The 26,576-nt window shown below is 37.9% G+C and overlaps 1 protein-coding gene across 8 annotated transcripts in view; it reads left to right on the forward strand.

Annotated features, from left to right (window-relative positions):
- Window positions 1-26,576, forward strand: part of kmt2cb (lysine (K)-specific methyltransferase 2Cb) — a 154,656-nt gene that overhangs the window by 81,485 nt on the left and 46,595 nt on the right. For 3 of the 8 annotated variants that reach the window (XM_028471917.1, XM_028471918.1, XM_028471924.1), the window contains 12 exons: window positions 4,694-4,786; window positions 4,899-4,946; window positions 15,730-15,870; window positions 17,221-17,253; window positions 18,133-18,249; window positions 18,425-18,572; window positions 19,352-19,578; window positions 19,667-19,740; window positions 20,403-20,600; window positions 20,814-22,538; window positions 22,630-22,928; window positions 23,011-24,242. In XM_028471917.1, the coding sequence (XP_028327718.1) occupies window positions 4,694-4,786; window positions 4,899-4,946; window positions 15,730-15,870; window positions 17,221-17,253; window positions 18,133-18,249; window positions 18,425-18,572; window positions 19,352-19,578; window positions 19,667-19,740; window positions 20,403-20,600; window positions 20,814-22,538; window positions 22,630-22,928; window positions 23,011-24,242 (4,335 nt within the window). The remainder of the gene's footprint in view (window positions 1-4,693; window positions 4,787-4,898; window positions 4,947-15,729; window positions 15,871-17,220; window positions 17,254-18,132; window positions 18,250-18,424; window positions 18,573-19,351; window positions 19,579-19,666; window positions 19,741-20,402; window positions 20,601-20,813; window positions 22,539-22,629; window positions 22,929-23,010; window positions 24,243-26,576) is intronic. The other 5 variants (XM_028471923.1, XM_028471919.1, XM_028471920.1 and 2 more) reach the window with 5 other exon arrangements.

The following is a 26,576-nucleotide window of genomic DNA, read 5'->3' on the forward strand; positions in this document are numbered from 1 at the left end:
AGGGCCACCGCTGATTATCACCGTACACCGATGTCACATATTAGCTTTTACACATAATGTCACACGATGATCACTTTTAACCTAATGTCACACTAGTACACCTAATGTCACACTATATCGCACTATTACACTAATGGTTACACTCTTATCACTTTACACTTATGTCACACATTATCACTTTTACACCTATTGTCACAACTTCATCACTTTACACCTAATGTCACACTATTTCACTATTGCACCTAATGTCCACATCTTATCACTTTTACACATAATGTCACACTATATCACTTTTACACCTATTGTAACACTTCATACTTTTACACCTAATGTCACACTATTATCACTATTGCACCTAATGTCACACATCTTACTTTTACACATAATGTCACATATTATACTTGTACACCTATTGTCACACTTTCATCACTTTTACACCTAATGTCACACTATTATCACTTTACACATAATGTCACACTATTATCACTTTTACACCTAAGTCACACTATTACACCTAATGTCACACTATTACACTTTTACACCTAATGTCACACTATTTCACTTTTACACATAATGTCACACTATTATCACTTTTAACATGTCCACACTATTTCACTTTTACACATAATGTCAACACTATTATCACTTTTACACATGTCACACTATTACACCTAATGTCACACTGTTATCACTTTTACACATAATGTCCACTATTTACACCTAATGTCACACTATTATCACTATTACACCAAATGTTACCTATTATCACTTTTACACAGAATGTCACACTATTATCACTTTTACACATAATGTCACTATAAACCTAATGTCACACTATTATCCACTCTTTACCTAATGTCACACATATCTCACTTTTACACTAATGTCACACTAACACTAATGTCACACTATTATCACTATTACACCTAATGTTAGCACTATTATTCACTTTTACACATAATGTCACACTATTATCACTTTTACACCTATTGTCACACTTTCATCATTTTACACCTTACACCTAATGTCACATATTATCACTATTGCACCTATGTCACACTATTATCCTTTTACACATATGCACCACTATTATCACTTTTACACCTATTGTCACACTTTCATCACTTTTACACCTAATGTCACACTCTATCACTATTGCACCTAATGTCACACTATTATCACTTTTACACATAATGTCACACTATTATCACTTTTACACCTATTGTCACACTTTCATCACTTTTACACCTAATGTCACACTATTATCACTTTTACACATAATGTCACACTATTATCACTTTTACACCTAATGTCACACTATTACACCTAATGTCACACTATTATCACTTTTACACCTAATGTCACACTATTTTCACTTTTACACATAATGTCACACTATTATCACTTTTACACATGTCACACTATTTTCACTTTTACACATAATGTCACACTATTATCACTTTTACACATGTCACACTATTACACCTAATGTCACACTGTTATCACTTTTACACCTAATGTCACACTATTATCACTATTACACCTAATGTTACACTATTATCACTTTTACACAGAATGTCACACTATTATCACTTTTACACATAATGTCACTATAACACCTAATGTCACACTATTATCACTTTTACACCTAATGTCACACTATTATCACTTTTACACCTAATGTCACACTATTATCACTTTTACACATAATGTCACACTATTACACCTAATGTTACACTATTATCACTTTTACACATAATGTCACACTTTTACACCTAATGTCACACTATTATCACTTTTACACATAATGTCACACTATTATCACTTTTACACATAATATCACACTATTATCACTTTTACACGTAATGTCACACTATTATCACTTTTACACATGTCACACTTTTACACCTAATGTCACACTATTATCACTTTTACACCTAATGTCACACTATTACACCTAATGTCACACTATTATCACTATTACACCTAATGTCACACTATTATCACTATTACACCTAAGGTCACACTATTATCACAATTACACCCAATGTCACACTATTATCACTTTTACACATAATGTCACACTATTACACCTAATGTCACACTATTATCACTTTTACACCTATTGTCACACTATTTTCACTTTTACACATAATGTCACACTATTATCACTTTTACACATGTCACACTTTTACACCTAATGTCACACCATTATCACGTTTACACATAATGTCACACTATTTTCACTTTTACACATAATGTCACACTATTATCACTTTTACACATGTCACACTATTATCACTATTACACCTAATGTCACACTATTATCACTTTTAAACATAATGTCACACTATTACACCTAATGTCACACTATTACACCTAATGTCACACTATTATCACTATTACACCTAATTTTACACTATTATCACTATTACACCTAAGGTCACACTATTATCACAATTACACCCAATGTCACACTATTATCACTTTTACACATAATGTCACACTATTACACCTAATGTCACACTATTATCACTTTTACACCTATTGTCACACTATTTTCACTTTTACACATAATGTCACACTATTATCACTTTTACACATGTCACACTATTACACCTAATGTCACACCATTATCACGTTTACACATAATGTCACACTATTTTCACTTTTACACTTAATGTCACACTATTATCACTTTTACACATGTCACACTATTACACCTAATGTCACACCATTATCACTTTTACACATAATGTCACTATTACACCTAATGTCACACTATTATCACTTTTACACCTAATGTCACACTATTATCACTTTTACACATAATGTCACACTATTATCACTTTTACACCTGTCACACTATTACACCTAATGTCACACTATTATCACTATTACACCTAATGTTACACTATTATCACTTTTACACATAATGTCACACTATTACACCTAATGTCACACTATTATCACTTTTACACATAATGTCACACTATTATCACTTTTACACATAATGTCACACTATTATCACTTTTACACCTAATGTCACACTAGTATCACTTTTACACATAATATCACACTATTATCACTTTTACACCTAATGTCACACTATTATCACTTTTACACATAATGTCACACTATTATCACTTTTACACCTAATGTTACACTATTATCACTTTTACACCTATTGTCACACTTTCATCACTTTTACACCTAATGTCACACTATTGTGACTTTTACACCTAATGTCACACTATTGTCAATTTTACACCTAATGTCACACTATTGTCTCTTATACACCTGATGTCACACTATTATCACTTTTACACGTAATGTCACACTATAATCACTTTTACACCTAATGTCACACTATTATCACTTTTACTCCTAATGTCACACTATTATAACTTTTACACCTAATGTCACACTATTATAACTTTTACACATAATGTCACACTATTATCACTTTTAGACCTAATGTCACACTATTATCGCTATTACACCTATTGTCACACTATTATCACTATTACACCTATTGTCACACTTTTATCACTTTTACACCTAATGTCACACTATTATCGCTATTACACCTATTGTCACACTATTATCACTATTACACCTAATGTCACACTATTATCACTATTACACCTAATGTCACACTATTATCACTTTTACACCTAATGTCGCACTATTATCACTTTTACACATAATGTCACACTATTGTGACTTTTACACCTAATGTCACACTATTATCACTTTTACACCTAATGTCACACTATTGTGACTTTTACACCTAATGTCACACTATTATCACCTTCACAACTAATGTCACACTATTATCACTTTTACAACTTTCACACTATTACACCTAATGTCACACTGTTATCACTTTTACACCTGATGTCACACTATTATCACTTTTACACCTAATGTCACACTATTATCACTTTTACAACTGTCACACTATTACACCTAATGTCACACTGTTATCACTTTTACACCTGATGTCACACTATTATCACTTTTACACCTAATGTCACACTATTATCACTTTTACAACTGTCACACTATTACACCTAATGTCACACTGTTATCACTTTTACACCTAATGTCACACTGTTATCACTTTTACACCTGATGTCACACTATTATCACTTTTACACCTAATGTCACACTATTATCACTTTTACACCTAATGTCACACTATTATCACTTTTACACCTAATGTCACACTATTATCACTTTTACACCTAATGTCACACTATTATCACTTTTACACCAAATGTCACACTATTATCACTTTTACACATAATGTCACACTATTACACCTAATGTCACACTATTACACCTAATGTCACACTATTACACCTAATGTCACACTATTATCACTTTTACACCTGATGTCACACTATTATCACTTTTACACCTAATGTCACACTATTATCACTTTTAACCACAATAACTATTAGTCATACCCATTATTTACTTAGTTTAATCCAAATGTTTCAATGTTGACACTTTAAAACTGTTTTACCACCTTTTCTGTCTGTTTCTATTAACTCTCATTTCCAACTTTTAACCCATTTCCGTGGTTTTTCAAATTCTATTTCATGTTTATCAGGGACTGTTAGCGTTAGCGTGTGTGTTGATCCCATCACTTATGATTTGGTGTGTGTTTGTTGTGCGTCTGCAGAGCCGTGTGAGGAGCCCTTAGTAGATCTGTGTGATGTTCTAAACACTGACGCAGACATCTTGGGAATGCTGGGAAAGGCGAGCAGTGAGTCCGGTGCGTTGTTTGCTAGCGTTGGGGGGGTGACCTCAGAGAGCGAGCGTGGCTTCACCTCTGCTTTGCTGCCATTGCTCTTCTCACTCATTCATCTGGTTCTGGGTTCTTGTAGGTCTTGATTTTTGCTCCTTCCAGGTTGACAGCTCTCCTCCTCCTTTTGGTAAGGGTGCTATGGCCGACTAACGCCCCGCTGCAGTGCTTTCCTGCTCTCTCCTCACACTGTGTGTGTGTGTGTGTGTGTGTGTGTGTGTGTGTGTGTCCATTAACTTCCTGTTCCTGTCTGCAGTGTTTATGTAGAGCATTATCATACTGTAGTTTGTTAGCAGCACCAGGATAGGTCACATGGTTTTAGAAACCATCAGAGGTCCAAGAGCATGGTCTGAGTCTAGCTCAGGGTCACCAACACATGGACCATGTGAGGGGCCCTCAGGAGCTCATCTAACATCTGATTCAGATCATGTGACCAATGGGGTCAGATCCTTAAAGGTAAAAAAGGACAAGTTCTAACCACACGCTGACAGTCTTTATAATATTCACTCATCATTGGGACCAAGCTAACGTGCTAGGTGCTAATCAACCACTGAGGGTTTACTTCAACTCATAGACAGGTAGAGACTGGGATCAAACCCCTAACCTCTGGATCAGAAGACCACCTAACCCACGGTCACAGGAGACCATAGACTTAATAGACTTAGTAGAGTTAATAGACTTAGTAGAGTTAATAGACTTAGTAGAGTTAATAGACTCAGTAGAGTTAATAGACTCAGTAGAGTTAATAGACTTAGTAGACTTAGTAGAGTTAATAGAGTTAATAGACTCAGTAGAGTTAATAGACTTAGTAGAGTTAATAGACTTAGTAGAGTTAATAGACTTAGTAGAGTTAATAGACTTAGTGGAGTTAGTAGAGTTAATAGACTTAGTAGAGTTAGTAGACTTAGTAGAGTTAATAGAGATAATAGACTCAGTAGAGTTAATAGACTCAGTAGAGTTAATAGACTTAGTAGAGTTAATAGACTTAGTAGAGTTAATAGACTTAGTAGAGTTAGTAGACTTAGTAGAGTTAATAGATTTAGTACAGTTAATAGATTTAGTAGAGTTAATAGACTTAGTAGAGTTAGTAGACTTAGTAGAGTTAATAGACTCAGTAGAGTTAATAGACTTAGTAGAGTTAGTAGAGTTAATAGACTTAGTAGAGTTAGTAGTTAGTAGAGTTAATAGACTTAGTAGAGTTAGTAGTTAGTAGAGTTAATAGACTTAGTAGAGTTAATAGACTTATTAGAGTTAATAGACTTAGTAGAGTTAATAGACTTAGTGGAGTTAATAGACTTAGTGGAGTTAGTAGACTTAATAGACTTAGTAGAGTTAATGGACTTAGTAGAGTTAGTAGACTTAGTAGAGTTAATAGACTTAGTGGAGTTAGTAGAGTTAATAGACTTAGTAGAGTTAGTAGACTGAGTAGAGTTAGTAGACTTAGTAGAGTTAATAGACTTAGTGGAGTTAGTAGAGTTAATAGACTTAGTAGAGTTAGTAGACTTAGTAGAGTTAATAGACTTAGTGGAGTTAATAGACTTAGTGGAGTTAGTAGATTGAGTAGAGTTAATAGACTCAGTAGAGTTAATAGACTTAGTAGAGTTAATAGACTTAGTGGAGTTAGTAGAGTTAATAGACTTAGTAGAGTTAGTAGACTTAGTAGAGTTAATAGAGTTAATAGACTCAGTAGAGTTAATGGACTTAGTAGAGTTAATAGACTCAGTAGAGTTAATAGACTCAGTAGAGTTAATAGACTTAGTAGAGTTAGTAGACTTAGTAGAGTTAATAGAGTTAATAGACTCAGTAGAGTTAATAGAGTTAATAGACTCAGTAGAGTTAATAGACTTAGTAGAGTTAGTAGAGTTAATAGACTTAGTAGAGTTAGTAGTTAGTAGAGTTAATAGACTTAGTAGAGTTAGTAGACTTAGTAGAGTTAATAGAGTTCGTGGAGTTAGTAGAGTTAATAGACTTAGTAGAGTTAGTAGAGTTAATAGACTTAGTAGAGTTAGTAGACTTAGTAGAGTTAATAGACTTAGTAGAGTTAATAGACTTAGTAGAGTTAGTAGAGTTAATAGACTTAGTAGAGTTAGTAGACTTAGTAGAGTTAATAGACTCAGTAGAGTTAATAGAGTTAATAGACTCAGTAGAGTTAATAGACTTAGTAGAGTTAGTAGAGTTAGTAGTTAGTAGAGTTAATAGACTTAGTAGAGTTAGTAGTTAGTAGAGTTAATAGACTTAGTAGACTTAGTAGTTAGTAGAGTTAATAGACTTAGTAGTTAGTAGAGTTAATAGACTTAGTAGAGTTAGTAGTTAGTAGAGTTAATAGACTTAGTAGACTTAGTAGTTAGTAGAGTTAATAGACTTAGTAGACTTAGTAGTTAGTAGAGTTAATAGACTTAGTAGAGTTAGTAGTTAGTAGAGTTAATAGACTTAGTAGACTTAGTAGTTAGTAGAGTTAATAGACTTAGTAGACTTAGTAGTTAGTAGAGTTAATAGACTTAGTAGAGTTAATAGACTTAGTAGAGTTAATGGACTCAGTAGAGTTAGTAGACTTAGTAGAGTTAATAGACTTAGTGGAGTTAGTAGAGTTAATAGACTTAGTAGAGTTAGTAGACTGAGTAGAGTTAATAGACTTAGTGGAGTTAATAGACTTAGTGGAGTTAGTAGAGTTAATAGACTTAGTAGAGTTAGTAGACTTAGTAGAGTTAATAGAGATAATAGACTCAGTAGAGTTAATAGACTCAGTAGAGTTAATAGACTTAGTAGAGTTAATAGACTTAGTAGAGTTAGTAGACTTAGTAGAGTTAATAGACTTAGTGGAGTTAGTAGAGTTAATAGACTTAGTAGAGTTAGTAGAGTTAATAGACTTAGTGGAGTTAGTAGAGTTAATAGACTTAGTAGAGTTAATAGACTTAGTAGAGTTAATAGACTTAGTAGAGTTAGTAGACTTAGTAGAGTTAATAGACTTAGTGGAGTTAGTAGAGTTAATAGACTTAGTAGAGTTAATAGACTTAGTAGAGTTAATAGACTCAGTAGAGTTAATAGACTTAGTAGAGTTAGTAGAGTTAATAGACTTAGTAGAGTTAGTAGTTAGTAGAGTTAATAGACTTAGTAGAGTTAGTAGACTTAGTACAGTTAATAGACTCAGTAGAGTTAATAGACTTAGTAGAGTTAATAGACTTAGTAGAGTTAATTGACTTAGTAGAGTTAATAGACTTAGTAGAGTTAGTAGAGTTAATAGACTTAGTAGAGTTAGTAGACTTAGTAGAGTTAATAGACTCAGTAGAGTTAATAGAGTTAATAGACTTAGTAGAGTTAGTAGAGTTAGTAGTTAGTAGAGTTAATAGACTTAGTAGAGTTAGTAGTTAGTAGAGTTAATAGACTTAGTAGACTTAGTAGTTAGTAGAGTTAATAGACTTAGTAGTTAGTAGAGTTAATAGACTTAGTAGAGTTAATAGACTTATTAGAGTTAATAGACTTAGTAGAGTTAATAGACTTAGTGGAGTTAATAGACTTAGTGGAGTTAGTATACTTAATAGACTTAGTAGAGTTAATGGACTCAGTAGAGTTAGTAGACTTAGTAGAGTTAATAGACTTAGTGGAGTTAGTAGAGTTAATAGACTTAGTAGAGTTAGTAGACTGAGTAGAGTTAATAGACTTAGTGGAGTTAATAGACTTAGTGGAGTTAGTAGAGTTAATAGACTTAGTAGAGTTAGTAGATTGAGTAGAGTTAATAGACTCAGTAGAGTTAATAGACTTAGTAGAGTTAATAGACTTAGTGGAGTTAGTAGAGTTAATAGACTTAGTAGAGTTAGTAGACTTAGTAGAGTTAATAGAGTTAATAGACTCAGTAGAGTTAATGGACTTAGTAGAGTTAATAGACTCAGTAGAGTTAATAGACTCAGTAGAGTTAATAGACTTAGTAGAGTTAGTAGACTTAGTAGAGTTAATAGACTCAGTAGAGTTAATAGAGTTAATAGACTCAGTAGAGTTAATAGACTTAGTAGAGTTAGTAGAGTTAATAGACTTAGTAGAGTTAGTAGAGTTAATAGACTTAGTAGAGTTAGTAGTTAGTAGAGTTAATAGACTTAGTAGAGTTAATAGACTTAGTAGAGTTAATAAACTTAGTAGTTAGTAGAGTTAATAGACTTAGTAGAGTTAATAGACTTAGTAGTTAGTAGAGTTAATAGACTTAGTAGACTTAGTAGTTAGTAGAGTTAATAGACTTAGTAGAGTTAATGGACTTAGTAGAGTTAGTAGACTTAGTAGAGTTAATAGACTTAGTGGAGTTAGTAGACTTAATAGACTTAGTAGAGTTAGTAGTTAGTAGAGTTATTAGACTTAGTAGAGTTAGTAGTTATTAGAGTTATTAGACTTAGTAGAGTTAGTAGTTAGTAGAGTTATTAGACTTAGTAGAGTTAGTAGTTAGTAGAGTTCATAGACTTAGTAGAGTTAGTAGTTAATAGAGTTAATAGAGTTAATAGAGTTAATAGACTTAGTAGAGTTAGTAGTTAGTAGAGTTAGTAGTTAGTAGAGTTATTAGACTTAGTATAGTTAGTAGTTAGTAGAGTTAATAGACTTAGTAGAGTTAGTAGTTAGTAGAGTTCGTAGACTTAGTAGAGTTAGTAGTTAGTAGAGTTATTAGACTTAGTAGAGTTAATAGACTTAGTAGAGTTAGTAGTTAGTAGAGTTATTAGACTTGGTAGAGTTAGTAGAGTTAGTAGACTTATTAGAGTTAGTAGTTATTAGAGTTATTAGACTTAGTAGAGTTAATAGACTTGGTAGAGTTAGTAGTTAGTAGAGTTAATAGACTTGGTAGAGTTAGTAGTTAGTAGAGTTATTAGACTTAGTAGAGTTAGTAGACTTAGTAGAGTTATTAGTTAGTAGAGTTATTAGACTTAGTAGAGTTAATAGACTTAGTAGAGTTAGTAGTTAGTAGAGTTATTAGACTTAGTAGAGTTAATAGACTTAGTAGAGTTAGTAGAGTTAATAGACTTATTAGAGTTAGTAGTTATTAGAGTTATTAGACTTAGTAGAGTTAATAGACTTGGTAGAGTTAGTAGTTAGTAGAGTTAATAGACTTGGTAGAGTTACTAGTTAGTAGAGTTATTAGACTTAGTAGAGTTCATAGACTTAGTAGAGTTAGTAGTTAGTAGAGTTAATAGACTTTGTAGAGTTAGTAGTTAGTAGAGTTTTTAGACTTAGTAGAGTTAGTAGAGTTAATAGACTTAGTAGAGTTAGTAGACTGAGTAGAGTTAATAGACTTAGTGGAGTTAATAGACTTAGTGGAGTTAATAGACTTAGTGGAGTTAGTAGACTTAATAGACTTAGTAGAGTTAATGGACTTAGTAGAGTTAGTAGACTTAGTAGAGTTAATAGACTTAGTAGAGTTAGTAGACTGAGTAGAGTTAATAGACTTAGTAGAGTTAATAGACTTAGTGGAGTTAGTAGACTTAGTAGAGTTAGTAGACTTAGTAGAGTTAATAGACTTAGTAGAGTTAATAGACTTAGTGGAGTTAGTAGAGTTAATAGACTTCATAGAGTTAGTAGACTTAGTAGAGTCAGTAGAGTTAGTAGACTTAGTAGAGTTAATAGACTTAGTAGAGTTAATAGACTTAGTAGAGTTAATAGACCTAGTAGAGTTAGTAGTTAGTAGAGTTAATAGACTTAGTAGAGTTAGTAGTTAGTAGAGTTAATAGACTTAGTAGTTAGTAGAGTTAATAGACTTAGTAGAGTTAGTAGACTTAGTAGAGTTAGTAGACTTAGTACAGTTAATAGACTTAGTAGAGTTAATAGACTTAGTCGAGTTAGTAGTTAGTAGAGTTAGTAGAGTTAATAGACTTAGTAGAGTTAATAGACTTAGTAGAGTTAATAGACTTGGTAGAGTGAGTAGTTAGTATAGTTAGTAGTTAGTATAGTTAATAGACTTAGTAGAGTTAATAGACTTAGTAGAGTTAGTAGTTAATAGAGTTAATAGACTTAGTAGAGTTAGTAGTTAGTAGAGTTCATAGACTTAGTAGAGTTAGTAGTTAGTAGAGTTAGTAGTTAGTAGAGTTATTAGACTTAGTAGAGTTAATAGACTTAGTAGAGTTAGTAGTTAGTAGAGTTATTAGACTTAGTAGAGTTAGTAGAGTTAATAGACTTAGTAGAGTTAGTAGTTATTAGAGTTATTAGACTTAGTAGAGTTAGTAGTTAGTAGAGTTAATAGACTTAGTAGAGTTAGTAGTTAGTAGAGTTATTAGACTTAGTAGAGTTAGTAGAGTTAATAGACTTAGTAGAGTTAGTAGTTATTAGAGTTATTAGACTTAGTAGAGTTAGTAGTTAGTAGAGTTCATAGACTTAGTAGAGTTAGTAGTTAGTAGAGTTAATAGACTTAGTAGAGTTAGTAGTTAGTAGAGTTATTAGACTTAGTAGAGTTAGTAGAGTTAATAGACTTAGTAGAGTTAGTAGTTAGTAGAGTTAATAGACTTAGTAGAGTTAGTAGTTAGTAGAGTTATTAGACTTAGTAGAGTTAGTAGTTATTAGACTTAGTAGAGTTAGTAGTTAGTAGAGTTCATAGACTTAGTAGAGTTAGTAGTTAGTAGAGTTCATAGACTTAGTAGAGTTAGTAGTTAGTAGAGTTTTTAGACTTAGTAGAGTTAGTAGTTAGTAGAGTTCATAGACTTAGTAGAGTTAGTAGTTAGTAGAGTTATTAGACTTAGTAGAGTTAGTAGAGTTAATAGACTTAGTAGAGTTAGTAGTTAGTAGAGTTAATAGACTTAGTAGAGTTAGTAGTTAGTAGAGTTATTAGACTTAGTAGAGTTAGTAGTTATTAGACTTAGTAGAGTTAGTAGTTAGTAGAGTTCATAGACTTAGTAGAGTTAGTAGTTAGTAGAGTTCATAGACTTAGTAGAGTTAGTAGTTAGTAGAGTTTTTAGACTTAGTAGAGTTAGTAGTTAGTAGAGTTCATAGACTTAGTAGAGTTAGTAGTTAGTAGAGTTCGTAGACTTAGTTGAGTTAGTAGTTAGTAGAGTTATTAGACTTAGTATAGTTAGTAGTTAGTAGAGTTATTAGACTTAGTAGAGTTAGTAGACTTAGTAGAGTTAGTAGACTTAGTAGAGTTAGTAGTTAGTAGAGTTATTAGACTTAGTAGAGTTAATAGACTTAGTAGAGTTAGTAGTTAGTAGAGTTATTAGACTTGGTAGAGTTAGTAGAGTTAATAGACTTATTAGAGTTAGTAGTTATTAGAGTTATTAGACTTAGTAGAGTTAATAGACTTGGTAGAGTTAGTAGTTAGTAGAGTTATTAGACTTAGTAGAGTTAATAGACTTAGTAGAGTTAGTAGTTAGTAGAGTTATTAGACTTAGTAGAGTTAGTAGAGTTAATAGACTTAGTAGAGTTAGTAGTTATTAGAGTTATTAGACTTAGTAGAGTTAGTAGTTAGTAGAGTTCATAGACTTAGTAGAGTTAGTAGTTAGTAGAGTTAATAGACTTAGTAGAGTTAGTAGTTATTAGAGTTATTAGACTTAGTAGAGTTAGTAGAGTTAATAGACTTAGTAGAGTTATTAGACTTAGTAGAGTTAGTAGTTATTAGAGTTATTAGACTTAGTAGAGTTAATAGACTTAGTAGAGTTAATAGACTTAGTAGAGTTAGTAGTTATTAGAGTTAATAGACTTAGTAGAGTTAGTAGTTAGTAGAGTTAGTAGTTAGTAGAGTTCATAGACTTAGTAGAGTTAGTAGTTAGTAGAGTTAATAGACTTAGTATAGTTAGTAGTTAGTAGAGTTATTAGACTTAGTATAGTTAGTAGTTAGTAGAGTTAATAGACTTAGTAGAGTTAGTAGTTAGTAGAGTTATTAGACTTAGTAGAGTTAGTAGTTAGTAGAGTTAATAGACTTAGTAGAGTCAGTAGAGTTAATAGACTTAGTAGAGTTAATAGACTTAGTAGAGTTAGTAGTTAGTAGAGTTAATAGACTTGGTAGAGTTAGTAGAGTTAATAGACTTAGTAGAGTTAGTAGTTATTAGAGTTATTAGACTTAGTAGAGTTAGTAGAGTTAATAGACTTAGTAGAGTTATTAGACTTAGTAGAGTTAGTAGAGTTAATAGACTTAGTAGAGTTAGTAGTTAGTAGAGTTCATAGACTTAGTAGAGTTAGTAGTTAGTAGAGTTAATAGACTTAGTATAGTTAGTAGTTAGTAGAGTTCATAGACTTAGTAGAGTTAGTAGTTAGTAGAGTTATTAGACTTAGTAGAGTTTGTAGAGTTAATAGACTTAGTAGAGTTATTAGACTTAGTAGAGTTAGTAGAGTTAATAGACTTAGTAGAGTTAGTAGTTATTAGAGTTATTAGACTTAGTAGAGTTAGTAGAGTTAATAGACTTAGTAGAGTTATTAGACTTAGTAGAGTTAGTAGAGTTAATAGACTTAGTAGAGTTAGTAGTTAGTAGAGTTCATAGACTTAGTAGAGTTAGTAGTTAGTAGAGTTAATAGACTTAGTAGAGTTTGTAGAGTTAATAGACTTAGTAGAGTTATTAGACTTAGTAGAGTTAGTAGAGTTAATAGACTTAGTAGAGTTAGTAGTTAGTAGAGTTAATAGACTTAGTATAGTTAGTAGTTAGTAGAGTTCATAGACTTAGTAGAGTTAGTAGTTAGTAGAGTTATTAGACTTAGTAGAGTTTGTAGAGTTAATAGACTTAGTAGAGTTATTAGACTTAGTAGAGTTAATAGACTTAGTAGAGTTAGTAGTTATTAGAGTTATTAGACTTAGTAGAGTTAGTAGAGTTAATAGACTTAGTAGAGTTATTAGACTTAGTAGAGTTAGTAGAGTTAATAGACTTAGTAGAGTTAGTAGTTAGTAGAGTTCATAGACTTAGTAGAGTTAGTAGTTAGTAGAGTTAATAGACTTAGTATAGTTAGTAGTTAGTAGAGTTATTAGACTTAGTATAGTTAGTAGTTAGTAGAGTTAATAGACTTAGTAGAGTTAGTAGTTAGTAGAGTTATTAGACTTAGTAGAGTTAGTAGTTAGTAGAGTTAATAGACTTAGTAGAGTCAGTAGAGTTAATAGACTTAGTAGAGTTAATAGACTTAGTAGAGTTAGTAGTTAGTAGAGTTAATCGACTTGGTAGAGTTAGTAGAGTTAATAGAGTTAGTAGTTAGTAGAGGTATTAGACTTAGTAGAGTTAGTAGAGTTAATAGACTTAGTAGAGTTAGTAGTTATTAGAGTTATTAGACTTAGTAGAGTTAGTAGTTAGGAGAGTTCATAGACTTAGTAGAGTTAGTAGTTAGTAGAGTTATTAGACTTAGTAGAGTTTGTAGAGTTAATAGACTTAGTAGAGTTATTAGACTTAGTAGAGTTAGTAGAGTTAATAGACTTAGTAGAGTTATTAGAGTTAGTAGAGTTAATAGAGTTAGTAGAGTTAGTAGTTATTAGAGTTATTAGACTTAGTAGAGTTAGTAGAGTTAATAGACTTAGTAGAGTTATTAGAGTTAGTAGAGTTAATAGACTTAGTAGAGTTAGTAGTTATTAGAGTTAATAGACTTAGTAGAGTTAGTAGTTAGTAGAGTTAGTAGTTAGTAGAGTTAGTAGTTAGTAGAGTTAGTAGTTAGTAGAGTTAATAGACTTAGTATAGTTAGTAGTTAGTAGAGTTATTAGACTTAGTATAGTTAGTAGTTAGTAGAGTTAATAGACTTAGTAGAGTTAGTAGTTAGTAGAGTTAATAGACTTAGTATAGTTAGTAGTTAGTAGAGTTATTAGACTTAGTATAGTTAGTAGTTAGTAGAGTTAATAGACTTAGTAGAGTTAGTAGTTAGTAGAGTTAATAGACTTACTAGAGTTAGTAGTTAGTAGAGTTAATAGACTTAGTAGAGTTAGTAGTTAGTAGAGTTAATAGACTTAGTAGAGTTAATAGACTTAGTATAGTTAGTAGTTAGTAGAGTTAATAGACCTAGTAGAGTCAGTAGAGTTAATAGACTTAGTAGAGTTAATAGACTTAGTAGAGTTAGTAGGCTTAGTAGAGTTAATAGACTTAGTATAGTTAGTAGTTAGTAGAGTTAATAGACTTATTAGAGTTAGTAGAGTTAATAGACTTAGTAGAGTTAGTAGTTAGTAGAGTTAATAGACTTATTAGAGTTAATAGTTAGTAGAGTTAATAGACTTAGTATAGTTAGTAGTTAGTAGAGTTAATAGACTTATTAGAGTTAGTAGAGTTAATAGACTTAGTAGAGTTAGTAGTTAGTAGAGTTAATAGACTTAGTATAGTTAGTAGTTAGTAGAGTTAATAGACTTAGTAGTTAGTAGTTAGTAGAGTTAGTAGTTAGTAGAGTTAATAGACTTATTAGAGTTAGTAGTTAGTAGAGTTAATAGACTTAGTATAGTTAGTAGTTAGTAGAGTTAATAGACTTAGTAGTTAGTAGTTAGTAGAGTTAGTAGACTTAGTAGAGTTAATAGACTTAGTAGAGTTAATAGACTTAGTAGAGTTAGTAGTTAGTAGAGTTAATAGACTTAGTAGAGTTAATAGACTTATTAGAGTTAGTAGTTAGTAGAGTTAATAGACTTAGTATAGTTAGTAGTTAGTAGAGTTAGTAGTTAGTAGAGTTAATAGACTTAGTATAGTTAGTAGTTAGTAGAGTTAATAGACTTAGTAGAGTTAACTACATACATCTAACCCTTACCTTAAACAGGCATATGATAGATAGTATATATATATATATATATACATACATACTATTTCATTTAAATAATACGAGTGTTATTGGTGTTGTCAGAGGATAGTTCTACAATATGTGTGCGTGTGCGCGTTGTAGTGCTTTGCATTAGTATGATGTGTGTGCGTCTCTTCACAGCTCCTCAAACTGCAGGACAATAAACGTGTTTTAACCTCAGGTTCATGATCATTGTGTGTGTGTGTTTTCACCATGTCACTGTTGTGTTTGCACAGCTGGATTAGACATGGGACCCCTGGCAGACCCCCCCTCTGTGGCCCTCCAGTCTCAGGCTGGACGACGGATCCCCCGGACGCTCCCCGAGGAGCCACTGGATGGAATCCTCAGCCCAGAGCTGGACAAGATGGTGACAGATGGTCAGTGTGAGACACAAACAGATCCTATTAAACAGATCCCACATCGATCAATCATTGTTAGTCAAACAAGGATCTCAGAGATTTCCTGGAATTTTGTCTTTGTCCACCAACAGAATCATTAGAACGTTCTAATTTACTTTATGTAGGTGTGTGTGTTCGCGTTTGTGTGTGTGTGTGTACGCGTTTGTGTGTGTGTGTTCGTGTGTGTGTGTGTGTGTGTGTGTGTGTGTGCGCGCGTTTGTGTGTGTGTGTGTGTGCGCGCGCATGTGTGTGTGTCTGCGCATGTGTGTGTGAGCGTGTGTGTGTATGTCTGTCTGTGTGTGTGTGTTGTGCGCGCGCATGTGTGTGTGTCTGCGCGCGTGTTTGTGTGTGTGCGTGTGTATGTCTGTTTGTGCGTGCGTGTGTTTATGTCTATTTGTGTGTGCGTGCATGTGTGTTCATGTGTATGTCTGTTTGTGCGTGCATGTGTGTTCGTGTGCTTGTGTGTATGGGGGGTGAATTGCTTTTAAATTCATGTGCACCAGTCTATCAAACACGTAAACAAACGCGTACCCTGCGCCTGCACGTCTACACGTCTGATCTACATTTCCCATAGACTTAGAATGGGTAGACAGGCACAATGCTCAACGTACATACACATTAAAGTGTATACACACCTACACCACATCTGGATGTACACCTACCAACATAAATATATCAATCACACGTAGACACAGCTGTGTAGTGAGTGAAGCTATAGTGATCATGTGACCTTCACTATGTAGCACCGTCTACGTGACATGTAAACAAAAAAAATGTTATGTGTACACGTGTGCAGGTCTGTGTGTGTGTGTGTGTGTGTGTGTGTGTGTGTGTGTGTGTGTGTGAGAGAGTGTATAACAGACCACCATTTAGTCTGGTTACAGTCTGTGTCACTACACCCGTCCATAGAGTGGTAGTGACTGTAGTGTTACACTCTGAGTCAGATCATTGTTGTGATTGGACAGAATACAACACACACACACACACTTACTGATGTGCACACGTGTGTACGCGTGGACGCCTAATATTATTTCTAAGTGTTTACATGTCACGTAGATGGTGCTACATAGTGAAGGTCACATGATCACTATAGCTTCACTCACACCTGTCACTACATCTAACTACTGACATTAGGTACGTTTAGTGAAAATTAGACTTGTACACGTGTGTTAGACTGGTGTGTATTAATTTAGAATGGATCCACCCCCAATAGTGTGTGTGTGTGTGTATGTGCGTTTTTTAAACACATCACTTTCACATTTAACTTTTTGGTCTTTTATTTTGTTAAAGCCCAAAACATTTCCTGGTTTCTCTTTTTTTTCCCCTCAGAATCCATTCTCAGCAAACTTTACAAAATTCCAGGTATGTCATTTCATAATTTTTGTAATGTTAATTTTGCATGCAGTGACATCATTTTGATTAGTCAATATCACCTGTAGGTGGTGCTGTTGAGCTGAAATATCAGCTCTGTTGTGATTGGCTTGTATTGATAATCCTTCCACTCTGTTATTGATCTTTTATCAATGCATTTTATTAGTCAACAGACATTATGATTTGTTTATTTAATCATTTATTTGGCTCCGCCCACACAAACAGGTCCACAACTGTTTTATTTCAAACAAATTGCAAATGCAATAATATAAGAAACAATATTACAATAAACACAGGATTTGATGCAGATGGCTTCCCTCAATAAAACAATAATTACATATTACTGCATACACATACTTTTTTGTGTTTGAAAGGGTTTGTGTGGAAGTATTAACATAGTAGTCCCGCCCCTTTTCTTACATTACAGTAACAAATAATGTAATTGTCAGCATCCTGTTATCTAACATTTGCTGCTGTTAATAAATTGATTCTGTCTCACATTGTGTGAAATGCAAACACACGTTTTAGTTTAACACTTATTGTAGTAAATGTAACACATTGTTAGTAATTAAATTACGTGTATATAAAGTGTAAACAAAACAGGAAAATATACAGTAAACTTTGCTGTTAGTTTATAAACAAAATGTTTACAAAGTAACAATGAAGGCAAAATGTGTGTGTGTGTGTGTGTGTGTGTGTGTGTGTGTGTGTGTGTGTGTGTGTGTGTGTGTGTGTGTGTGTGTGTGTGTGTGTGTGTGTGTGTGTGTGTGTGTGTGTGTGTGTGTGTTTATGTGTGTGTGTGCACGTGTGTGTGTGTGTGTGCACGTGTGTGTGTGTTTATGTGTGTGCGTGTGCTTGTGTGTGTTGCAGAGCTGGAGGGGAAGGATGTGGAGGACCTGTTCACTGCAGTCCTCAGTCCCAGTACGATTCACCCACCATCACCACGGCCGACAGCCCCGCCCCCTGCCCCGCCCCATTCCAGCACAGGTACGTTAGCTCTTCATGTGGATCATTACTGTTCATTCACTAACACTCATTTCAACGTGTGAGTGATCATCAGTGATTCCATCTGAAGGTTCAACTGTTGTGTGTGTGTGTGTGGGACCAGTGCATGAGTTAGCATTGATTAGCATTGATTAGTATTCAGCGCTGGTGTCTGCAGGGAGCACCATGTTTCCAAGGATGCCCATGATGAACGGCATGATGGGACCAAACCAACGTTTCCCCCTCCATCCTGGAGCTGGAGCTAGAGCTTGCATCCAGGAGAGCTTCTCCTCCCTCAGCCACATGCCTTTCTCTGACAATCCAAGGTGAAGACAAAGCAGCGTGTTCCTCCATGTCCACACATTCCTACACACAACTCATCCTGATTACAACAAACAGCCTTAAACTGTTTTTATTAATGTTCTAAATGTCTTTATTAGTAGATCTGTGTCTAATAAAACACATTATTATGAACCATTTAATAGCCTTTTTTAAAATGGGACTACTGTACTTTCGGAGTAAAGGAAGCTATTTTTTTCATTTAAAGTTGAGGGTGTGTCCAATGACGTCAGTCACACGTGTGTGCGTCCTGTGAAAGCAGGAGACTGAATATTACTGACAGCCCCCCCTACAGCAGAATGAATGAACTGTAACAGACACTGAACACGGTGATGATCTCACTGCTTTAATAACAGGACAGAGACATCTGCTGAATAATTGTTTTTATTTCTTCATATATTATTTTAGATCATTTAGCAGCTTTTTCAATCAAAATGACGATGCACAAACCCTGAGGATACAAGTGAATATGGTTGTGTTTATTAGACATAGATCTACTAATAAGGACATTTAGAAGGTTTTAGGACAGATGTGTAAAAACAGTGGAGGATCACTTTAAGTTAAGACAGAAGCTTCTGCTAACACACACTTAGTCTCATTATGATGTTCTGTTTTTCTTTCTTTTTTCAATAGTTTTACACCTGAACTTCTGTAAACAAACAATCACTTGTTGACTCACTGTGACATTTCAAAGATTAGCACAGGTGATGCTGGAGCTAAACTACGTACACACCTTCTCTGTACGTCCATCCGTGTGTGTCTGTAGGGACCGAAGGTTTAATCAGATGCCTCGAGATGCAGGTGGTCCGTGGCCCCCCGCGGGCCCTGCAGGGCCTCCTGGAGCAGTGCCTGAGGGTGAGACTGAGGCCATGTCCAACGCTCAGAGGAGCACGCTGAAGTGGGAGAAGGAGGAGACGCTGGGGGAGATGGCCACCGTCGCACCTGTCCTCTACACTAACATCAACTTCCCCAACATCAAAGAAGAATATCCAGGTGAGTGAGTGTGCACGGGAGGCTCAGTCTGTTTCTCTGGTATGTTGTCATAGCAACGCTGGCTCTCTCTCTCCCTCCGCCTCCTCAGAATGGTCGACCAGGGTAAAGCAAATAGCAAAACTCTGGAGAAAAGCTAGTACTCAGGACAGGGCCCCATATGTGGTAAGACCAACAGTCTGTCACTTCCTGTTTACGTTTTTGCTTCCTGTGTCTCTTTTTAAGCTTTGTTTTTACTTTACGTGCATTTTTTCTTTGTAGTTTTATAGTTGGAATTTGTTGGTTTGTTTGTCTAAGTCACAAGTGTCAAACTCAAGGCCTGGGGCCCAAATTCAACCTTTTGGAGCATGTAAATCGGCCCTCAGGAGAAATGAAACTCAACACTCCTGTTGCTTATATCACATGATTGCAGTCATTTTTAATGTTAAACTGTTGGAAAAAAAACCCTCAAAATTCTTTCAAAATTTTTCAGTTTTCCTTAAATTATGACATGATATTTCCCTTAATTAAATATATATTGGTTACAAAAACAATTAAATATAAAGTGTGGATCCTGTTGGCACTGATTTCTATCACTTATTGCTTGGATATTGTTGGTTTCTTACATAGTTTGTGTTTAATGTATACGTAGAAGTGGAAATTAGGGAACAATAAAGATTAAATGACTGGTTTTTTATCATAAAATCTGAAGCCCTCTAAAGACCAAACTGCTCCGTATTTGGCCCCTGAACTAAAATGAATTTGACACCCCTGGTCTAGATTCCTTTGGTGATTGGTGACGTTTGGTTGAATAATAAATGAGCGCGATTGATGAATTTTGTTTGCAGCAAAAGGCCAGAGATAACCGAGCAGCCCTGCGCATCAACAAAGTCCAGATGTCAAACGAGCCGGTGAAGAGGCACCACCCGCCGCAGCAGCCCCCTGAGGTGTTTGATCCCAACATACCACTAGACACAGATCTCCTGTTTAAAGACCCTTTGAAACCAAAAGAGTCAGAGCATGAACAAGAGTGGAAGTTTAGACAGGTAAGAGTGTATGCAACCACGTCAGCGAATGCAGCGGCAGGTCCACTTTATGTTAGACAAGCTAAGAAGTGCTGGTTTATTAAAGCTCCTCCACATTAACCCTGATGACATTGGTGGTCAGTAGAGTCCAGTTCATTCTTAGCATGAACCTGAGGGTCAGTGAGTCTCTCTGACCTCTAACCCGCACCCTTTTTCCCTTTTTGTCTTTTGCAGCAAATGAGGCAGAAGAGCAAGCAGCAAGCTAAGATTGAAGCCACTCAGAAGCTGGAACAAGTCAAGAACGAGCAACTGCAGCAACAGCAGCTGCAACAGCAGCAGCAATGCAACCTGTCAGAAGGCGACGGCAACAACAGCGGCAACCAGAGTCCGGCCTCGCTGCCCAGCAATGGTAGCATGTCCCCCATGCAGCAGATCAGCCGCACTCCTGGTCCAGAGGACGTGTTCCTACGACCTCCTCCTCCTCCTCCAACTGGGCCGTCCTCCCAACCTCAGTCCCCTCAGGTGTTCTCACCCTCCACTTCTAGACCCTCCTCTCCATGGGATCCATATGCCAAGATGGTTGGGACTCCAAGGCCACCCGCTCTGGGACCGAATTCATGTCGAAGGATCCCTGTGGAATCTGGTAAATCGCCGACGTTGCTGCTGGAGGAGCGAGGGAGGCCATCTCCTGCTCATGAAGCCTTTGGTTCTCCCACGTCCATGAGCAATGACCCCTACGCCAAACCTCCCGACACCCCCAGACCCTCAGGTGAATCTGACCCTTTTCTGAAGCCTATTGGCCCCCCCAGGGGCAGCCAGGCTGCTCAGGGCCGGCCTCCTATGGGCTCTCCTGGCAGGGACCCGTACTCCCGACCCATGATCAGAAACGATGTGTATCAGCGCATGGCTCAGAACAGGATGATTCTGTCTGACCCGTACTCCAGGCCTCTGCTTGCCCCCATTCCAGGCAGTAATGAGTCTGGCTCTGTTCCGCTGTTTAAGACCCCCATGCCTCCCCCACAGTCTCAGGATCCCTTTAACCGGCCGGGCTCCCATCCAGCTGACAGGTTTCTCCAGAACCAGCAAACCGACCCCTACATCCAGCCGCCACACACTCCCCGCCCCAGTGGCAGCGATGGGTTCACCAGTCCTCCCAGGATGGCTCAGCACCCCCTTCAGGGCCATTCATTTGCTCAGCCGGGACCAGTCGCTCCAATGTTGAGAAACCCCTACGCACACGCCCCTTCCACGCCTAGGCCCGACCACTTCACCTACGACCCGTTTGCGACACCCAACAAGCCAACCTCTGAGCACGAGCTGTTCTTTGAGCCGTACGCTCGCCCTCCAGGAACGCCACGCCCACACGCCGCCTACGCTCAGCAGCCAACCACCCTGAGCCCGTCCTCAGAGCCGTACTCGCAGGCCACTGCTGCTCCGCGCCCCACCGCGATGGGTCCGTTCCACCATGGACAGAGGATGTCCCCGTCCCACTCAGCAGACCCCTACACTCAGCCTCCAGGAACCCCACGACCCACCGACAGGTTCTCACAGTCCCCCGCGACCCAGAGAGCTCCAGTGGATTCAGGAGCCTCCAGAGCCATGCTCAGCGACCCTTATGCTCCTCCTCCAGGGACGCCTCGACCTGGAACAATGATGGGACAGGATCCCTTTTCCCCAACCCAAGGAAGGATTCAGGATCCTTTCCCTCACCCAGACCTTCAAACATCCAAACACCCAGGAGAAGAGGGGTTCATCCAGTCACCCTCACGGAGACATGACCCCTTTGAACAGGCGCCCATGATGCTTCGCCCACACGCAAATGACAAAATGGACATGAAGGAGCAGCTGGTGTTGGCAAACAATGGATGTGGACTTCAGGACCATGGCCAGCTTCCCAACAACCTGTCCTCAGAGATCCAGGGGGGGGCCCTGGCTGAGAGCGAGGAGCGCCTCCGACAGGTCAGTGACATGTTTTACTTTGATAAGGCAGGAATAAACAGAAAACAGAACCATCCTTTCAAAATAAAATAACTCTGTTGGTGTGTTACAGCGTCAACGAATACGAGAGCTCATCCTCAAGCAGCAGCAGCAGAGGAGCGCCATCCGACAGGACAGGGGCCCTCAGGATCCCAGTGGGAAAGTGGCCACTGGTTGCCAACGCCCCTGGCCTCAGGAGGGCGACGCCTTCAACCGGCCTCCCCCGCCCTATCCTGGAGCTGGACCCATCAGGAGCCCCGTGAGGTTCCCTGGACCATATCCTGGAGACCAGCGTTTGTCCTTCCCCAGTGAGGGACAGATGAGCCGCGCTCTGCATCCAGGGGACCCCAGTCTAAGACTCCAGGGGCCCAGGTTGGTCTTTACTCTGTCAGCGTTCATTAATGATGTTCTCTCTGTTACTTGTGACTGATCATGTGACTTGCTACTGCTCTAGGTTTACCTTTCCTCATGGCCAGCAGGAGTTTTTCCCCAGGGGGCCGGACCCCGTCCAGGATGTCCCCCCACAGATGAGACGCTCCATGTTTCCTCTCCGTGGCATGGCAATGCAGCAGCACAGCATCATGGGCCAGCCATTCATAGAGCTGCGACACAGGACGTCTGAGAACAGGCAACGCCTACCCTTTCCTCGCCCTCCAATGATGGATCCCAACATGCAAGGTCAAAGGTCAGCAGGCTTCCCACGGTTCCCTCGAATGAATGAACCCATGTCCTCCCACAGTGGACATCTGCAGCTCTCTGGCAGCATTGAGAACCTCCACCAACAGAGCAACGTCATCAGGTCCATTAGCCATGCACACAGCATGCTTCCTGCTCCCCCTGCTGGACACTCTGCTGCCGGGGGCCCAGCCGTGGAAGAGAAGCTGGATGGTGAAGAATCGGCTGTCAAGGACCTGGAGGATGTGGAGGTAAAAGACTTGGTTGATGCCGACTTGGAGAACCTAAACCTGGATCCTGAAGATGGAAAAGACCTTGATTTGGAGACCAATGACCTTCACCTGGATGACTTCCTCACATCAGGGAAGTTCGACATCATTGCTTACACTGACCCTGACCTAGATGACATCAAGAAGGATATGTTCAACGAGGAGTTGGAGCTCAGTGACCACATGGAGGAGAACGCTGAAGGCCCTGGCGTCCACAGAAGCACCAGCAGTGAGACGGAGATGGAAACAGGAGATCAAGGAGAGCCATGCTCCTCTGAGGTGAAGCAGGAAGCAGCAACACCGGGCGAGGAGATCAAGAGTGAGGTGTCAGAGAGTGACACCCAGCAGGCGGGGCTGTGTGACTCCACCCCTGTCCTCTCCAGCCTGCTCATTAAGCAGCAGCCTGAGGAGAACTCCTTAAAGCCCATCATGGAGCCCCTTATGGACCCTCAGCACGCTTCATCGCCCGCCATCAGCCAGACCAGCCCCGACCGCTCAGGAGACGCTTCTATGGCCAGCATCAGCGCTGAGCGTCAGGCGGGGCTCGACCCTGGCGCGGACCAGGCTCAGCCGGTGGCGCCGAACCAGGGCGCAGGTCCTCAGCAGAGGCCCCTCCTCCTGGAGGAGCAACCACTGCTACTGCAGGATCTATTGGACCAGGAGAGGCAGGAGCAGCAGCAGCAGAGGCAGATGCAGGCCATGATCAGACAACGTTCCACAGACACCTTTTTCCCCAACATCGGTGAGTGAACATCATTCATCTTGGTGAACATCATTTATTATAGTGAACATCGTTCATCATGGTGAACATCGTTCATTATGGTGAACATCATTCATTATGGTGAACATCATTCATCATAGTGAACATCATTCATCATAGTGAAGATCGTTCATTATGGTGAACATCATTCATCATAGTGAACATCATTCATTATGGTGAACATCGTTCATTATGGTGAACATCGTTCATCATGGTGAACATCATTCATCATAGTGAACATCATTCATTATGGTGAACATCATTCATCATAGTGAACATCATTCATCATGGTGAACATCATTCATCATAGTGAACATCATTCATCATGGTGAACATCGTTCATCATGGTGAACATCGTTCATCATGATGGACATCGTTCATCATAACCATATCTTGCATTGTGGGGGGGTCTCCCCTCAACAAGAAAATAAAAGGAAAGAAAAGCAAACAAAAACAAACCCATCAGTAACACTATTTTCTTCCGTTTTGTTTGTCCTTCTCAAAGGCAAAAGCAGTGTAAATAAATGAGCACATGGTCTCATGTGGCAAACAGAAGGGTTCTGTGTGAAGTTATGGTGGTCCTGTGTTTCAGCTCATAGTTATGAACGTGAGTGTGTGACTGTATGTCTGGTCTGTCTGCTTAGAGCACACCTTCTCAAAGCGTGTGAGAGAATAAATGAAAACAAAATAATCTAGCGTACAGTCAGAAGATAGAGGGGTTAGTATTGTCCTATCGAAGGAGAAGCTTGTTGGCTCTTTGCTAGTTGTCCCCCTCCATGCCAAAGTTCAAGGCTAAGGTGATATAGCACTACCACCAAAGGCTGTGGTGGACTTCTTATGGCTTGGTATCCTCGTGGCTTTTGAAACAGTGTCTTTTTTGGTGAAGATGTTCCAGCAGACGTGTGATCAGTCTGCAGTTGCTGCCCATCATTCAGGCAGTAATCGTGGCATTTAACCCGCAACTCATCGGTGGGGGAGTGTCCAACCAACTCCGACGCCCACAGGTTCTCAGTCTTTGATGATGCGGCAGGATGTGTTAATCCCAGCATTGGCATGCGGCCCATTCCATAGACGATGAAGAGTTGACTTGGGACTGAGCGACTTATTTCAGCATTGCTTTGCTGAATGGGAGAGTTGAGTCCTTTGATAGTCCATTTCCTTCTGAAACTTGGTCCTTTGAATGATGTTGACACTTCATTAGCATAAGAGTTGAAGGTGATTTCATTCATTAAGAGCTTTCATTGAAGATGTCGTATCTTCAGGGACAACCACAAAGCCAACAGAAACTAACAATAAAATAATAAAAAAATATAACGATGATAACAGTAATATTAAAATAAAATAAAATGAAATACTGTATTCATCTGTGTGTGTGTTTGAGTGTGTGTTGCTCATAGGCATTATTGGTGTTTTACTCCCTGTGGTCTTCACTACAGTTTATTTGATAAGGTTAGGGTTGGGTTTTAATCTATTTTGATATCGGTACAGAGGTGAACTCAGTACATGGCACCGGGGTGTTTCAGAAACTTTGGTTGCCTGTCTATCCTATGGTCAGGACCTCACAGGCTGTCCGTGGAGGTGCCTGAACAAAATCAAAGTATATAATGACAGGCCGTCCTAGATGCCTGAACAAAAATATCCGAAGCCCGAAGAAAAATATAGGGAACTTATAATATTAAAAAGCAAAGAACTTCAACCATTCGAGCTTTTCCCATGGCAGTCTTTTCACTGCGTCAAAACACAGAACATCTGAAGGAGGAGAGAACCTCCAGATGAAATCAATACAATACTTGACTGGTCACCTGTCTATCAACAGAGAGCGAATATATATATATACATATATATATTTATTAAAAAAAGGCATATTTACCTTATTAGTCCAAATTGGTGTTTGAAGATCAACCGATGATTCGTGGTCCAGTCTCTGTCCAGGAGGCAGACCACCGCGGGGCAGACTCGGAGTCCCATGTCAAAACCTGGCTTTGGGTTTTAAGCGCGTCGCCTCTCCGGTACCGGTCCGCGGCAGAAGCCCCCCAGAGCAGAAGATGGATCCTGTTCGTGATTGGCAATTTGTCACGGCAAATTTGCGGTTGACCTCATTTGGTGACATGAATTATGCTCTGTGTTGAATGATGATGTCTAGTCAAAGCTTGATGATTTTATAAAAAAAAGAATTCATTATAAAACTAAATGAAAAGGAGAGTCCCATCCTGTGGGAAGGAAAGGCGACCAGGTACTAAGCAGGATGGTCCAAAAGGTCTTATCCCCGGCTCAGAATCTACAGGACTGACCAACAGTTTCACAGCTTAAGCTTTA

This window comes from Gouania willdenowi, chromosome 17, assembly GCF_900634775.1.
Source record: "Gouania willdenowi chromosome 17, fGouWil2.1, whole genome shotgun sequence".
NCBI classification, from domain to species: domain Eukaryota; kingdom Metazoa; phylum Chordata; class Actinopteri; order Blenniiformes; family Gobiesocidae; genus Gouania; species Gouania willdenowi.